Source organism: Gopherus evgoodei, chromosome 7, assembly GCF_007399415.2.
Source record: "Gopherus evgoodei ecotype Sinaloan lineage chromosome 7, rGopEvg1_v1.p, whole genome shotgun sequence".
In the NCBI taxonomy this organism is placed as follows: domain Eukaryota; kingdom Metazoa; phylum Chordata; order Testudines; family Testudinidae; genus Gopherus; species Gopherus evgoodei.
The window spans coordinates 54,220,534-54,238,689 of NC_044328.1; the positions used below are offsets into that span (position 1 = coordinate 54,220,534).

General features: G+C 38.8%; 1 protein-coding gene across 1 annotated transcript in view; it reads right to left on the bottom strand.

Annotated features, from left to right (window-relative positions):
- The window catches only part of WAPL (WAPL cohesin release factor), a 134,510-nt gene that overhangs the window by 69,514 nt on the left and 46,840 nt on the right, over window positions 1-18,156 (bottom strand). Inside the window, exons 3-4 of the mRNA XM_030568261.1 lie at window positions 7,552-8,595; window positions 1,934-2,052 (exon numbers count right to left, since the gene is read on the bottom strand). Coding sequence (XP_030424121.1) covers window positions 1,934-2,052; window positions 7,552-8,595 — 1,163 coding nt within the window. The remainder of the gene's footprint in view (window positions 1-1,933; window positions 2,053-7,551; window positions 8,596-18,156) is intronic.

Sequence of the window (18,156 nt, forward strand, 5' to 3'; positions counted from 1 at the left end):
GGATCTGGTACTATCTGATATTTTAATTAATGACTTAGATAATGGAGTAAAGAGTATGCTTACAAAAATTTGCATATGACACCAAGATGGGAAAGGCTGCAAGCAGTAGGTGGGACAGGATTAGAATTCAAAGTGTCCTTGACAAAATTGGAAGAACTGGTGTGAAATCGACAAAATGAAATTCAGTGAAGTCAAGCACACAACACACTTAGGAAGGAAAACTCAAACGCACAGGTACAAAATGGGGAATAACTAACTGTCCTGGTAGTAGTATTGCTGAAAAGAACCTGGGGATTATAGTTGACCACACGTTGAATACAAGTCATCAATGTGGTGCAGCTGAAAAAAAGGGCTAGAGGAGAGCAACAAATATGATAAAAGTTTTAGAAAACCTGACCTCTGAGGAAGGTTAAAAAACTAGGTATGCTTACCCTTGAAAAAATGGAGACTGAGGCAGGGACTCGATAAATACTTTTCAAATGTGTTACAGAGTGTTATAAAGAAAATGGTAATCCATTGTTCTCCATGTTCACTGAAACTACACTGAAAATGTAGTAATAGGCTTAATCCGCAGCCAGGGAGACTTAGGTTAGATATTAGGACAAACCTTAGAACTATAAAGGATAGTTAAGTACTGAAATAGGGTTACCATGTGAGATTGTGGAATCCCAGTCAGTGGAGACTTAACAATAGGTTAGACAAACACCCTAGGTCCTACCTCATGACTGGGGGATAGACTACTTGACCTCTTGAGGTTCAAATCCAGCCCAATATTTCTATGAATATAATAGGAATTCCTGAGGAAAAAAGGGAGGGGGGGGGGGAGAGCATATGCCAAAAGATCTAGGCCTTAGAAAGAGACATCTTGGACAGTTAGGAGATACAGGACCCTTCATTTAATGGAAGCTATAAACTCTCATCTATTCATACAGGTAAGTCCCATTCCAGGTGAATTTTCAAAAAACCAAAATACTCAATACAGTAGCTGACTGGACAAGGAAAATGCACACAGCTTTGCAAAAGGATCTGGTTTTTATTAGATTCTGCTAAAGAGACAAGATTTTTACTACTAAGCATTCTAAGTAGTCACTTTTCCATGAAATTACAAATAACGTTTTTAAACACATAAATGAAACAAGATGCAACGAGGACCACATCTATGACAAATTCCAAGCTTCTATCCTGATTTCTGTAGCCCTGATCAGAAAAGCGTGACTAGAATTCTTCTCTTTTTTTTTTCAATATATATACACACACAAACAACAGGGAAAGTATATTCTCTTCTCCATGCCCCAAAACCCATAACAGTGAAACTTTGCTTTAGCCTTCTGAAACAGAAGAATATCTTTCGGCAACAATCAAGCATGGAAGACAGCCACCCAAAAACTAAAAATCTTAAGCCATGAGTACGTGGAAAATGGAATTATAATGGAAACAGTTTTGCACTCTTAAATATAGATTTGGCTTCCAGGTGCCAACTGTAATATTAAAGTTGAAGCAAGGTGATTAAAACAGTGACACATTAATCTGGGGAAAGGAGCATGGGAGGGAGAGGGGAAAGACCTCAAAAGAGCGTCAGAATATCCAAGTAATCAAACCATTTATTAACTGAATAGTCTTGTATGCTTTACAATAATTTTAAGATGGTTAAATATTGCATCCATATCAAATGGGATAAGACAAAGGTAATCAATAAGCAGCCCATGGGCCAAATCCAGACCACTAGACACTTCTGAACAGATCCTGAAACCTCTCTCTTATTATTATAGTATTTTACTATTTTCTCTATAGTCTGGATTTTGACAAAGAAATTTGGACTTTGACAAAAAACATAACTGACTACCCCGGGATAAGATATAGAGATACATACACTAACTACAAGACCCTCAACACCACGGAAATGAATAAAATAAGAGAAAGTATTACCACTTACCCTCTTTGGCCCACTAAAAATCTTCCTGGTATTTTCCTTAGATTTATCACCTTGTTTATTTGTGGACTTCTTATTGCCTTCAGGCACACCAGATGAATCCTCTGAAAAATCCAGTAGATCTGTAAAGGTAAATATAATGAAAAAGATATTCCAGCAGTCAGCCACATACCATAAAATTCTGTTCTTGTACCTAAACTGCTACATTTTCAGATGCTGAAATTATAGATTAATGACATTCTCAAATTTACAATTATATTTTGAAACTGCTTGAGACTACAATGCAGCATTTAAACGTTTATCAAAAACCTGATGTTAAGAAGGTTTTAGTTTATATTTGTTATAGCATGACAAGTCAAATTTCTACCCAAACCCTGGTTCAAGACCTATACTTGAAAATGTTAACTGATCTTGAAAGAATTTATACTGTTTTTAACTGGTTTCTAGGATAGCAGAACTAAGTTCTTTATAAAGCTAGTATTTCACAAGATAAATAGAAGTTATACTGGAAAAGAAGTGGAATAAATCAAGATGGAAGTCAGTGTTTTTAAAATACATTTTGTAATGGGTAAAGGTTGGAAACAAAAATGTACGCTACTGGAAGTCTAATGATTGAGACCATTTCGAGCCCTCAGAGTTCATATATCATACCTTAAAACTGACAGTGGCCTTTCATATTGACAGCTTTTTTGGCACAGGCAAGTACTGTATAGTAATCTCACACCTTAGGATCATACAAGCTTGTAAGTTAGTCATCAGTCTGAAGCTTTGTAAAAAATTGTTTTAATTAAATTCATCTTTGTACAAATTTATGTTCATACCTCACTTTTGATAGGAACACAAATGTTACTCAAGTATAGTGGATATCCTTTTGACTCTTAACTATTTCTAGTGGCATTCCCACTTAATAGATAGCTTGCTGGAAGTAGGTGAGAAAGGTCTGCAGATGGAAGGAACCAGTTGACAGTGGTCTCTGGATTTCTCTTTTCAGTACACCCGGACTCTGCTGCTCAGATCTCTCTGGTACTCAAAGTTTTGGTTGTAGATCTCCAACATTAATTAAGATGGAGTTGACAGGAGAAAAGAATTTTTCATTTGTTTTGTTGGGTCCTAACCATAAAGGCTTGGAAACTAGTCTGCATGTTCTTTGATCTGGTGCTATTCAGATGTTATCTCAGACTTTATTTGGGAAGTGGAGGCAGGAACAGAACGCAAAATTAAACTCATGTTTAAATAAAAAAAACTGATCATGAGTTTACTCCTAGTGAGCTACCCATATTTTAGAGCTGTAATACATGTAAGCATGCTGGATCAACTGCTCTATTAAGTTATTTTGGCTTTTGCACATCCACACACACAAACAAATATTGAGCACTAGAAAATACATTTTTCACGATACAGGTATCTGAACTCACTATGCCTATAGAAACCATTAACATTTTCAGATGCTTTTTGTTACAATTTGAAAATTGTTAGGTTGATACATGCAATAGTTTCTTTAAATATAATTTTATTTGAAACAGGTTTTAGACTAGAGCTTAAAGTCCTACAGTAATATAATATTCTTTCATTATAGTAAAATAATCCAAAGTATTCAAATTTAGCAGTAGCCCAAGGGAATCAATGTGCCTAACGTGCCATTAAAAAACTGTACAATTGGCTACCAAGTGACAAATCAATCGCAGCTATAGTAATAGAAACAAAAAAGCAGGCATGAAGCCTGCAGTGCTGCTGCCGTGGCTGGCTCACAGAGCATGCACTGGGTTTCAAGCAGCAGGATTCCATGATAAGTTATATATTCTAATGGTATTAATTATGATCAGGGCTTCCCACCTTCTTTGTGACATTACATAACCAGTAAATGGATCCGAAACGGGGTCAATTTCTCAGGTAATCCTACAATCAAACATCAAAAGCAAACCAAATATTGCCTAATTAGGTCATCTTAAAAATCGAAAGCAGCTTCAAACTGCATTTAATTGAACAGCGAGAAAAACTGATTCCTCTGCATTTCAGATCCTTCACTCCATTTATCAAAAAACCCAGCATATTAGATTTGTATTGGTGCTCCATTAAGTGCATTTTGAAAATTGTGCGTTTTCTTCGCCCCACACTTCAAGATGGCAATTTGACAGTATTCAGGGAGCCCACCAAGCTAGTGCCTGTCACAGTCAGCAAATAAGGAAACTTTCTGATTTGTCCACAAAAAAGTTACTGTACATATCTGACACCACTATCTATATTCAATATGGAAACATGTGCAAGTTTAAATTAGGTCATCTTTACCCAGGGTCAATTCTGGAAAAGTATCATCTTAGAGATTAATTTTAAAAATATTTAGCGTTTTATATATCAGAGATTAAAAGGCCGTAACCACCCCCCCGTCTCCCCTCACATCCTCCAAATATCAAAAACCTAGCCATAAAACAATCTCTGAGAAAGCTGACAATGTTATGAAGGTAGAAGGTCTTGAGGCGATCGGTCACCGATTTACTTAAAAAAATCCTTAGCAACCACCCATTCAGCAAGCAACAAAAACCCCCAAACATTTAGAACAAGGTGATCAGTCAAACAGCTTATTTCCTAAAGTTTCATCTTGACAGAAGGAAGTTTCTTCAAAGCATCTCATGGAGAAACATATCTATGATTTCAATTGTATGTAAGGTCTATTTTCATAGGCGGTTTCCCTCACACTTCTTTGGAGAACTGTCCTGGGGAAAAGTGTGTCTTTCTAAATCCCATGAAAATGTGTTTCTCACTTTTTTTGGTGGTCTGCAGAACCACTGCAATTGACAAAATTTCATAAGAAAATTGGGAAACTGGAATATGGGGAAAGAGAAATAAGGATCTATAAAAGGGACACGCTTTTAGAATATGCAAAAATAAAAACTAAAAATACTGCTATAGCAGTATTAGAATTTCCAAAACCTAAAATTTTTTTCTTTTGTAGGACCTTTGGGAAGATAGAAAAAAATGAATACAATAGGCATTATTTCCATCATTTTCCACAGCACACAGTGTTTCATTTTATGCTTAATCTCAGAATCTGAAATGCTCCTTGATTAAGGCCTGCCTATCCTTGTGATTAATTGAAATTCCTCTTGAGTGAGAGACCATTCCTTTTGATTTTCAACCTGTGTAGCTAGCCAGTCTGTCCTGGTATTCAACATTTTCTGTGCACAGCCTTGATAGAATCACATTGTACTTTGGCCACTGAATTATTGGTTTTAAATGTAGTGGGGTTTTGGTTCTAGACGACACAAACAATTTGTTTACTTTCTTGTAGGGGAAGTTAGTCAGGTAGTATCATTGTTTTGCAATTTTGCAGGATTGCAATTCGGAGTGAAAAAGTTTTTCTCCATCCTGATGCTAGACTGCCTTTTAATCAGACTATTTTGGACTGCAACTGAAGAACTGGACATGAGGGAATTCTTAATTGGGAGTTAAAGCAGATACAAGATTTCAGGCTTACATCAGCTCTGGAGTGCCTCAGTGTTTGGAAAATGTTGCTAGTAAAAAACTAGGAATTTGGAGCCTGGAAGATTTTTATCCCTTTTTTGTGTTTTTGCCATTAGGTGGACCAATTCTTCATGTACACAGGTGAACAAGAGTAACATCTGTAAGGGACTTGATTCAGTGAAACATTCTGATTCACTCTGAATCCTTTGTGGACTAATATTGCCTGCTTATAGTCTTTTATACTACCTTAAATCAGATTTCCAGTGGAGTAACTCTAGAAAGCTTTAAATTTGTATGACTGGATGTAAGCTTTTTCCTTCCCATCTGTCAACATTCAGAATAAATTGAAAGGAATAGCGCATTTCCACTTAGCCTGAATGTTATTCAAAGAATATTTTCTAGGGTTCTATAATTTGGCACAGATTTTTGTTTGAAGTCCTACAAAAACAATGGGATATATGTTTGGACAGATCAGGAACCAAGCTGGATCATGGCAGAAGTGTTGCATAGGTTCTGTAGAGAGCCAGATTCCATTTTTAAATATGCTGTAAACTGAGGTATAAATTCAACACTGCTGTGAACTGAGGGCAGTATTTAAAACTCCCACTGATGCCAATGGGAGTTTTGCACCAAGATAGGGTGGAATAGAACCTTCATGCAGTAAAGGACATTTTTTCCCAGTATCTTATTTTATATCAGTGGCAAAACATGTTCACCGTTAGGGCAGAAACACCAGTGGTTCTATCTTTCTTCCTCTTTCACCTTCCTGTTTATCTTCCTTACATTTTTCCCCCTGCATTTCATTCCCTGTAACAATATTCAGTTCCCATATCCCATTGGGATTCACTCCCATCTGCTTCCCCCTACTAAAATGATCAGCAATGGGAGTGATAAAGATCACAAAGTAACACTAGGCTTTAGAGTTAATATCTTTATGAGATGATGACAGTGCTAAGCAGTGCAGTTCAGATTTAAGACTTAAGGAAAAACTTAACCTAATTCTTGTGAAATTCCAAGGGTTCTGGGATCTTATGTTGTCTCCTGCTGTGGGTTGGAGGGGAAAGATACTCCACGCCCACCCACATTTGCTAAAATGTTTGACATCTCTAGATTATAGCCTGACTGCTCTGAGTTCTGGAAAATGTATATAATGTGTCAGGGTCTGGCGGATGCCAAGCTTTGTGAAATATGTTCGGTCTCAATTGTGCTTCTCAGTCTGTCAAAGTGTTTATTTCTAAGAGAGAGAGGAGGAGTCCTTTTTAGAGGGCTGTTTAAATAGTAAGGGCACGTCTGATTGTCCATGTCTTTGGAATATTTCAGCCTATCAGCAAAAAACTTTAAGCTTGTTCATCAGATGAGGCCATAGACTATCACAGAGACAGCCCAGTTTTCAAAAAATGACTGACACCAGGGAGTGCTCTCCAAATAACAACACAAACAATAAAACTATTTTTTGTATGTGGGGAAAAGAGATGCCAGCTCAGGAACAGAAACTGGGAACAGAAGCAGGAACCTTTTGATCTCCAGTAGGGGGATCTAATCAGATTGCTTAAACAATGGAAAAAACAAGCTGTTGATAAGGACGTTCCCTTCCTAATCCCTCAAGTCTCTCCCCCTTATTTCTCAATGTAGCATGAGTTTGGTGGGAGAAAACAGCAAGAATATTCAAGTTTTTTTGTTCTGAGCTCAAAAGTTGAACCTAGATTCATAAATTTTAAGTCTAATAGTAACCATTTAAATGGATCTCCTATGTAGCACAGGCCACAGAATTTTCCCTAGAACATTTTGTCTTGAGCCCAATAACTCACAGCTGAATTAGGGCATCAGTAGAAAGACCTCTGCCTTCCAAGCATGGAGACAGAACAGTGGGAAGGTGACACTGTTGCATTACGGTTTACATACTAAGAGATGAAATCTGTTTTCAGTAGAAAGAGGAAGGTTTTCCTCTGGCATGAGATTAAAGGAAGATAAACCTTTTTTTGATAACTATGGAGCAGTAGGCACCTATAACAGACAAGCAGAAGCTAAAGTACATTTTTGAACTAGTGAGTACTGTAATTCAAGAGACTAAGAACCTTAAGGATCATAATAATTAGGTTAAAATTTAAAATTAAGTAGATTTAAGCTTAAAATCATATCAAATCCAGAAGAATATTGCTTACCTGCATTAGTGCTCAATTGGGTGTCCTGGGAAAAATTCTCACTGCCATCAGAACTAGACTGAAATAAGGAAGATGGTGCTGTTCTATTTCGTTTTTTGTTAGGTTTCCTTTCTGCTAACTGCCAGTCATCTTCATCATCCTCACTTTCACTCAAGTCATCAAACCCAAAGTATTTTATTTTATAATTGGAGCTTCCAGAGCTTTTTGAGCCTCCTTCATCTCCCCCACCCTCATCATGGTCTTCAAACCCAAAAAACTCCAGTTTAACATCTTTTTTGGATTTTGTATTGCTAGGTCGAAACCTGGTTGTAGTCTTGGTAGTAGCAATGTCTGCTTTCTTTCTTAGACGTCCAGCCTCTCCCAAGTCAGTAGGAGCTGCTGTAGTGAATTCGTCAATACGTTCCATTGTATCCTGTATAGTAACATTACAAACCGACAAGCAAGATGGATGGAGAACAGTGTAGTCTCTAGTACGTCCAACTGTCCCTCTAAAACTGGTCCCACCACTCAAAACAGCTTTTCTTGCTGGGTTCAGACCATCATTATTTGATTCATTATTTGCTTTGGATAAAGACTGACTACTGCCATCCATTAGCTTATCAAAATTTGTGGCCCCCAGTTTTGCTTTGTTGGATCTACAATAAGTCCTACAGTTGCTTGGCCTAAGAACAGTTTGCACAAGTTCTTCACTAATGGCTTCCTTTGGATTTTCCATATCTTCTTTATCAAACTCTTCATCCTTGTTCTTAATATCTGAGAAATGTTCACTATCAAAATCTAACATATACTCTCCAGTTGTAGAGTCTTCAACTTCATCCTCCCATTCATACAAATGAGTTCTTAATGGCCCCTTAGTCTGAGATATTTCTGATAGAGAGTCTGAGCTTTTCCCAATACGGGAGTCCCAAGAGTCAAGTAAGTCCTTGGTTTCTATGTTGTACCCAGAAACATCTGTGGTTTCAGCATTGGTTTCATTACTGTCTTCGGCATTCTTGTAGATGAAGTGACTGTTCTTATCATCATCACTAAAATTCTGTATTTTATCTACAAAAAAAGAGAAAAAATATTAATAAATCATAATACAAATAGAGCCATGTTATAACTCCAAGATACAAGGCCAAACTGTGACTCATCTCAGTGCAACAGAGGGAATTCTCAATGCTCACTGGCATTAAAAAAAAGTAATAGTCTCAATGAAATTATCCAAAAATTGATTTGTAAGAACCTAAAGCCAACTTAAGATTTAGAAAATATTTCAGAACTTAAACATATATACAACCTTTTCCATTTCTGTGCAGCAAAATACTTTCCCCATGACATTGATCTAATGAGTAGTTTCCTAATAGAATAATTTTGCCAACTTCAAGGTGAGCTTTCTGCATAAGGCTCTTGTAATTAAACAGAAAGTTTAAAAATCCTCTTTGTAACTACTCAACCATTTATACAAGCTAAAAGAAAGGAAAATCAGTAATCAAATCAAGTTAAACACAGTTAACGATGAATGCTCAATCTCACTATTTTAAATTAAACTAAATTCAAACATTAGAAACAGAATTCCATTTACAGTAGAACCTCAATTACAAACTGACGAGTCAACCATGCATCTCATTTGGAACCCGAAGTACACAATCAGGGAGCAGCAGAGACAAAAAAGGCAAATACAGTACAGTACTGTATTAAACTACTACAAAAATGCAGGGAAAACAGCATTTTTCTTTTGCATATTAAAGTTTCAAAGCTGTATAAAGTCAATGTTCAACTGTAAACTTTTGAAACCACCACCACGTTTTGTTTAGAGTTATGAACAACGTCCATTCCAGAGGTGTTTGTACCTGAGGTTCTACTGTAGAATCAACTTAGTTGTGCACATGAACATGTTTCTATACATATACCACTGAAATATCTATGAAGATAAATAAGGGATTAAGAGTATGGGAAGAGAACAATTCTAGAGGAATTTCTAACCATGTTATAAAAAACACACCTTCATCCGACTCCATGCAGATAAACAAGAGAAGATTCATAATTTGTTCTTAAGAAGTTTAAACTTTGATTATAGGACACTCTTTACCCTTGGGTATTCAACTCTATGTATCTTGAAGAGAATTCAAAATATATGAGAAAATATGTTGGATTCTAGACTTAAACTGACCAGATGACACTATTCAAAAACACACCAGTCTTTGTCTACATCAAATGTTGAAGCGTGATAAATTTTGTATTCGTTAGCACGTATCAAACAAGATGCACTCTGAAGTGTGGACACGCTCTATGTATGGTAAAGCCTACCACAATGAGACTCCAATCTTGCCTGGAGCCTTTAAGTGATACTGTAACAAAGGGGGAGATGAAAGAAAGATACTTTTGGTTAAAGAACTGCCAACTTATAACTACAGTAAGGCTCCTGTGGCCATAATCTTCCTAATATACTATCTCCACTCCTCCGTGTTTGATCAAATGCAAGCTTTCACTTTACAGTACAATAGCATACACAATTGCAGTTAATTCAAATTCTGATAGAAGTGATACGTATTCTATTAAATGCCTTTAAATTTCAAGTTCTATAGAAGGACATTCATAATTTTGTTTCTGCACTCCTCTGAGAAATGTGTTCTCTCCATTTTACATTCTGTGAAGCTGAAATGTGAGTCACCTAGAGAAGTACTGTACATGTGAACAGGATGCACTCTACGCTCCGGAACTATACATCTGAAGGCTTCCTGTGCAAGTCCACATTTTACTGAAACCCATGTTTTCTGAAGATTTGTAGTGTTCTTTCAGTCACCGTTAAAAAAAGATGATTGCACTATAAATTCAGTATCCAACCAGCTTCTCATTCCTGCTTACTTTAATATAAATTTACCTTAAGGAGCTGATGAAGATGCTGGAACAAAATTGTGGGTATGCAAGGTTTTGCTTCAAAGTGGATGATGAGAATTAAAAACAGTGGAGACAAAGGGGCAGCTGCAAGCAAGAGGGGGAATATTGCAAGGAGTGAGAAAAGGACACTTAACAGGGCACAGAAGGGGAACAAAACAACAGTTTATTAAAACGTGTATGTTTTCTACTTCTGAATTAATCGGCTATTTATGGTGCACTGCTCCATATTTTGGATTTAGACCATGGATTCTCAAACTGGGGGTCGGGATCCTTCATGGAGTTGCGAGGATATTACATGGGGAGTCGTGAGCTGTCAGTCTCCACTCCAAACCACACTTAGCCTCCAGCATTTATAATGGTGTTAAATATATATAAAAGTGTTTTTAATTTATAAGGGAGGAGAGGGTCACACTCAGAGGCTTCCTATCTAAAAGGGGTCACCAGTACAACAGTTGACACCGATTTAGACCATGATACGGTCACCTATTTGAAAAGAGTTCTGAACTGTGCAATAGTGTTAACGAACCATAATGTCATAAAACTAAGGTAGCCTAGATTGTGATTAAACTAAACCCACTTGAATTCCTGTTACAAACCCGTGGTATTCATAAAATAAAAATCAAAAACTTTTAAAATACTCTTGTAATAACTCAGCTCAACTGGATTTTCCTTAAAAGGTTAATTTGAGCCGATTTAATATTAAAGATATAAGAAATCTACAGTCTGATGTATGTGGAGCTTTCTTTGGACTTCAGGCTTTCCAATGACAAACACAGATGTAGTAAAGGTAGGGTCAACCTTATATCTTCATACACTGCTTCCAACCACCCATCTTCATCTTGTCTTGCCCTTCATACCTTCTTTGTAAAATATAGTCAACTAAAAAGTAATTTTTAATTTCTCTATGGTTTCAATGATATTTTCAGTACAATATTAAGACTAAGGTATTTTCTAGAAAGGTTTGTTCTTAATTCTCAGGTTACTGATGAACTCTGATGCTCTTGGCAGATAACTGTGTCAAAGTTTCTGGCTGTTCTGTGGGGAGGGAAGGGTTGTTTTAAGTGAAAACTTAACTTCGGTTTTACAGATTTTCCAAAGCTGAATTTTTCATGTGTTTTTCCAAGAAGAAAAGCAGTAAATCTGCTCAACCTTATTTCAACTTTAAGTAAGCTGCTTGAGAAATTCATTTTTCTTTAAAGTATTAGAAATGATAGAAAACTTTCTAGTCCTCACCTAGATGGTCTAGACCAGCATTTCTCTGTGGATCCCTAGGGGTTCCCGGGGGTACTTCAGGAGGCCCGCAGGCCCTGCTGATCAACTCCTACCCTTCCCTATATCTTCCAGAGGCTACTGAAGCCAAACTGGAAGATTTTTAGGTACAAAAAGTCCAGCGGTGCAGTGGGGCTAAGGCAGGCTCCCTACCTGCCCTTGCTCCATGCCATTCCTGGAAGCAACCAGCATGTCCCTGCGGCTCCTACAGGGAGTCTCTGCACGCTGTCCCCACCCCAGTGCCTGCTGGAAGGGGCAGTGATTGGAGACCCCCTGACCTCTCCGCTTAGGAGCTGCTGCCAGAGAGATGTGCCAGTGACTTTCAGGAGCCACCCAAGATAAGCACATCCCAGCCAGAGCCTGCACCTCCTCCCACACTCCAACCCCCTGCCCTAACCCAGAGCCCACACCCAAACCCCCTCCCAGAGCATGCACTCCCTCCTGCACCCAAACTCCCTGCCAGAGCCCACACCCTCTCCTGAACCCAAACTTCCTCTGAGTCCTCACCCTACACCCCAGCTGCCTGCCCCAGCCTAGTAAAAGTAGTGAGTGACAGAGGAAGCTAACAGGCGACTGCCTCAAATTTTAGTACATTCCTTACAGTTAAACACAAGTAACTTCCCCCTCTTCTGGGATTTTACATACATTTTTTTTTTTTTAGTTTTTAGCAGAATTTTTACAATTGCTATCAATGACCCCATTAGTTCAAACGGCAGAGGTCTCTGTGCTGGATCTTAAGGTTCCACACCGGCTGATGACTCAGCTGCATATCAGTGTTTCAACACCATGAAATTTGCTATATCAGTTTGTTTTTTCAAAAGGCTAGGATACTATATACAAAAATGCCAGAATTAAGGTTGCTGTGCAACTTGTGACCCTAGGCTCTGATCTAAAGAAGTGCTGAGCACTCACTGCTACAACTATTGTAAAACTGTGCTTTGAACATTTAAAAAAAAAGCATGCTAAATACTCTGAAAAAAATCATGTCCTAGTATCAAATTGGTGGAAACTTGACTTGAGTCTTTGTGTCTCAGACCCTCATTGTAAAATGGACATATCACCTCATCAAACTTGAGTGTACTGGAAATAATTTAATGTTTGTGAAGCACTTGGTCATGAGTGCCTCAGAAAAGCCTATGAGAAAAATTAATTGTTCTGTATTCAGAGGAGGCTTGAGTGGTGTGCAGTCTGTAAAAGCATAGAAAAGATGTGTTATATGATAATTAAATACCATAATAATCCATACATATACAAAGGCTGAATTATGGTTGCACAAGCAATTTTAATTTTGGCATTTTCTAACTTTCCAGTGCTTGCTTTGCAACCTTAACATTCTCTCAATTTAGCTCTGTGTGTCTGCACGTATATATATCTATGATAAACTCAAAAGAAATAAATGACAAGCTTGGAATTAGCAAGTCTTGCTTTTAAAAAAAATATTTAACATAACCCTGATTTAGCCCTCATCCACATTTGTAGGGTAATATTGTATCCCTTGAGCATGTATGTTGCTGTGTCCCATGAACTAGTGGCCCTCAATCATGCTATTTTGGGACATAATCATGTAGGCCCAGGTATACAGTTAGCCAAAAAAAACAACTAATTTTAGCATAAAACTTTTTTTCCTGTAGCAAAAGAGTATGTGGGATTCAAATGAACCCCAAATATCTTCTGATATTCTGTATTTTTAGTAATTCTGTGTACACATTTACTGCTAGTGAATGCATCTTGTATTGTAATAGTTAGCATATGCTAGCTACATTGACAAATTGCAGCGACAGTGGCTGCTACATAAAGCAAGGCAAAAGGTACTCCAGAGGTTGATCCTTTGAAGTCTGGTCCTGTTTAGGTATGAACACAACTGGTTTTATTGACCTAACATTCTTGAGGGGATTTTCTGTGTAAGTATCATGCTCCAAACATTGCAGACTCAAGAGGCACTTGAGGGGACTGTGTGTGTTGTGCGATCCAAGATGGTGAACAGGCACAATATTCTGCTTTTGACCTTATAGAAGTGATTTGCAACTCTCAAAGCACATCACCATATGCTGAAAAATATTAGATGATAGTGACTTTGTGCCAGATCATGTCAAGAGTTGCTCTGAGAAGGAAGACTTTAATTCCATTGATAGTTCATCAAGTTTGTCTTCAGACAATGAGGTGTTCATGTTTAGCCCTGGTAAAAGACTGGAAGAACCATAGCTGGGAATAACTTCAGTATGCAGCTTGCTGAAGATTTACCCAATGGAAGTTTATTCCAGCATAGCTTAATCCAACAAAAAAGCCAGATATACCCAATAAAATGCAACCTCATCACTGCAGAGAGAAAAACTCAGTGTTTGGTTTTTCTGGGAAACTCATTCTGGTTTCCTAAATTCCAAAGGACGACAAAAATAGGTAATAATGCATTTGACAATGCATTATGCCAACACTGTAGGAGACAAAAACACTGCACATAATTCTCCACTACAACATTAGAAGTGGTCTTGATAACACTGTTCATCTTGCAAGGAGGTATTCTTGCAGATGCAAGGGAAGTAAATGGTTCTTTTCTTCAGCATGTCTGATGTTGCTGGCATTACCACGTTTCATAATTTGGGCCCTGCTTGGCATCACATTTCAATCAAGACAAAGAAGAAGCCTGTCAATCAAGGAGAATGACTTTAGATGCTCATATAAAGAAAAGAACCCTTTATAGCCATCTCACCATGTCCATCAAAGCAGCACTTTCATCCTTTGGCTACCATCAAAAGCCAGACACCATGGTAAGGCTTTTAACCCTGTCTCATATATCCTTCTCATAAAAAAACTTGGGAAATACAACCTAGATGGAGCTACTCTAAGGTGGGTGCATAACTGGCTGGAAAACTGTTCCCAGAGAACAGTTATCAGTGGTTCACAGTCAACCTGGAAGGGCAAATCAGTGGTTCACAGTGAACCTGGAAGGGCAAATCGAGTGGGGTTCCACAGGGATCAGTTCTGGGTACAGTTCTGTTCATCAATGATTTAGATAATGGCATAGAGAGTACAGTTATACGGTTTGCAGATGTTACCAAATGGGGAAGGGTTGCAAGTGCTTCGGAAGATAGGATTAAAATTCAAAATGACCTGGACAAACTGGAGAAATGGTCTGAAGTAGATAGGATGAAATTCAGTAAAGGAAAAATGCAAAGTATTCCACTTAGGAAGGAATAGTCAAATCAGTTGCACACATAATGGGAAATGACTGCAAAATGGAGTACTGCAGAAAGGGATCTGGGGGAGGAATACATGCCAGCTGATGAGACTGGTACAGACAGGAGAGGCAGGTACAGAGCTGAACGGATGACTGTTCTCCCAATCATGCCGCTATAACAACAAATAGCATTTTCTTAATCAGTTTCTTTCTTTCTAGATAGAACATCAAGGCCTGTCTGACATCAAGGGTTGGACATCTTCTCTGATGAAGCAGGAGGTTTTCAAAAGAATTCTATGTAAATAGATGGATTTATGTGAAACATGGAAATTACTTTATAAATGTATTTCAGATGAAGACAAGGGAAACATTTTTGTTATGAAATATGGTATATGGTGGGTCAGCCATGCGTGCTCCCAGTTTGTTCACCTTTCTGACCAATCTGATGGCAACTAGAAAAGCAACCTTCATACACAGGTGAGATACAGAACACTTGGCAAGCAGTTCAGAGTTAAGTACTGAGAGCACAAGACTGAGGTCCCATTGCCATGTTAGTTTCATCATGGGTGGAAAGGAACCCGATTGTTGCTGGGTGAGTAAAAACAGAATTAGGACTTCAATTCGAGAATGGAAGACACTGTCCATAGGGAGGGAGAGTGGCCCTTAGTGAGGCTGAATATAGGGTGGCTCTGATAAAATCTGGTTTTCTCGGGGTGGGAGGAGTATCAAAATTAATTTTTCTTTGTTTACAAATTCCAAAGGATACCAAACAGCAGATCAAGGATAGGGTTGTTGACTCAATATGTTGGATATGCCCATTAGGAGTCAACCATCCAGGTACAGTAAGAAAGTATAGCCATTGCATCTCATCTGGGCCGCTGCTACCACCAAGAGGACCTACCACCAAGAAGTGCTGTTATTAACTCTAATGGAAGTACTTTGAACTGGTAGTGGTCTTGTCCCACCAGATCCGAGCAATCTTCTGTGGGACAGGTGAATGTTCTCAAAAGTAAGCATCTGTCATGATCCACAAATCATGCGCCCTCTAAAGGAGAGGATTATTGATGCCAGTGCGACCACGTGGAATTCTGTTGCGAAAATAGACATTTAGTCAGTATAGGTCAAGTATGGGTCTCCTCCCCTCAAAAAAAAAAAAAAAATATGGAAGGAGAATATAACCCATTCTCATGATGTTGAGAATGCACTTGGTCTACTTCAACTCACTGAAGGAGTCAACCTCCCGACAGAGCATTTCTTCATGAGAGTGGTCCCTGAGCAGGGGCCAGGAGAGAAACTCGATAGTGTAACCAAGTGGATGATCTCTAGTACTCACATGTCTGTAGCAATTGCTCTTCTGTTGTGGGCAAAAAGGATGAGATGACCAACAAGGGTTTGGAGGAGGGGGGAGTAGAGAATGGAATCAATAATGGTATGCAGTTCTTGAGCATCTTGTCAAAAGTAACCCCAGGCTGGTGGGTGGGGCTGAGCGGCTGTGGTTCGGATGAAGGAACCATTGCTGTAGCCAAAACTACATGCAGTATCAGCCATGTCCATTGCAGCTTGAATAGAAGTCTTAGCTACCAGTCTCTAAGCCCTCACAGATAAAGGCAAACAGGCCCTGTCCTTTTAGAGGGAGTCAGTTTTTTGAACAACAAGAATTTGAAGTACTTTGTGAAATCATATTTTGCTAACAGGACCTGATAGTTAGCAATTATGAACTTAAGGTTTGTGGATGAAAATACCCTCCTCCCTAGAAGGTGAGGGTATTTAGCATCCTTGCGTGCAGGAGTTTCCTTGGGGTGCTGCAGCCTGGAAATTTAAGACCTGCTTGCACTCAGGAGTTTGCAGCACAGTGACTAAACAGAAACTGTTATTTGGCAAGTACAAAATATTGCCTCTCAGCCCCTTTCAAGGTGGGGCAGCGGGAGTAACCCAAACTGTACTGGCTGGTTCCATGATGGCTTTGTTTACTGGAAAGGCCATCCCATGGGGGCCAGAGGACTACACGATGTCCAGAGGTCTATGCTGCCTATCATGGACTCCCTTGAGATGAATCTGGAACTCAGCTGCTGCCCTCAGCAAGAGCTCTTGATATTGCCTATGGTCATGAGGCATGGGCAATGATCTCATTGGGTAAGGAGAATGACCATGCCATAGGTATGGCCTTTGACCTGATTCAGTTTCTTCCCCCTGGTACTCTGACAATACCAGTTGGTGCTTGTTAGAAGGCAAAGGCTGGTGGAATTACATACACAACTGGAGTACCTAGCATAGGGATCGCATGGGCCCCATAGGGCCAGTATGATGGATCAACAGGATGGAGAGTAAGCCCTTGAGAAGTCATATCTGGATGATGGACGGGTCCAAAACTTCTTAGAGTCTCGGTCCACGCTAACACCCTTAAGTGATGGCATTAGCTTACCTGAAACATTGGTCTCAGACAGTAAGAAAAACAGGTTCAGGTTCAAACAGCAATGCCTGCAGTATCGGTGGGTGAATGCTCCAACTTGCAGACGGGATACGGGAATATCTTCTTTTCAAAGAGGGACTTTCCTCTCTCGGTTGTTGAGATGTACTCTGCCTATAAGGCCTTCTTTCCGCAAGACCTCTCCCACCTAACCAATCCATAACGCCCTTTTATATCTACAGATTCCCCAACTGGAGCCTGAAATCTTCAATCCCTCCTTCCCAAAGGCCTATGCCAGCAGAAGTGCAAGTGTTTTATGACAGTCCTATATAGGTAATAAGTAGGAACACTTCCTATTTAGGTCAACTGAGATTACACAGTAGCTCAGCGTACTTGAGAAACTAGAGTTCCAGCTTGACTCATGTCAATATTTTTGTTTGGAAACAAAGAAAAATCAGCTTCCTCATTCAACAGTGCTAGATCCAATCTGCAACAGATGTGAAAGTGATTCAAGTAATCTCCTATGCATGTCTGACCATGCTATCACAATTGACTTACGTGGTCAAAGTCTTCTCTACAGTGGGAGCCAAATGCCAGGATCTCCTTGTTAGGAAGGACTGCATTCAATCATCTCCCTGAATAAAAATAACAGTAGTGCATTCTTTTTCTAAATCTGTTCTACTGTCCCTTTGACTGTGAAGCCATAAATCTAGGTTTGAGAGTCATGATCAGAGGACTGTTTGCCCTTTAAAAAATAAAATAAAATAAAAAAACAGGCTATCTAGTCCCCCTTGTAATGTTTGGCGAATAGCCAGTGGTACTTGGCCTTATATTTAGAAGTCATCTGCCTTTCACAAGTGAAGCCATGAGTGTC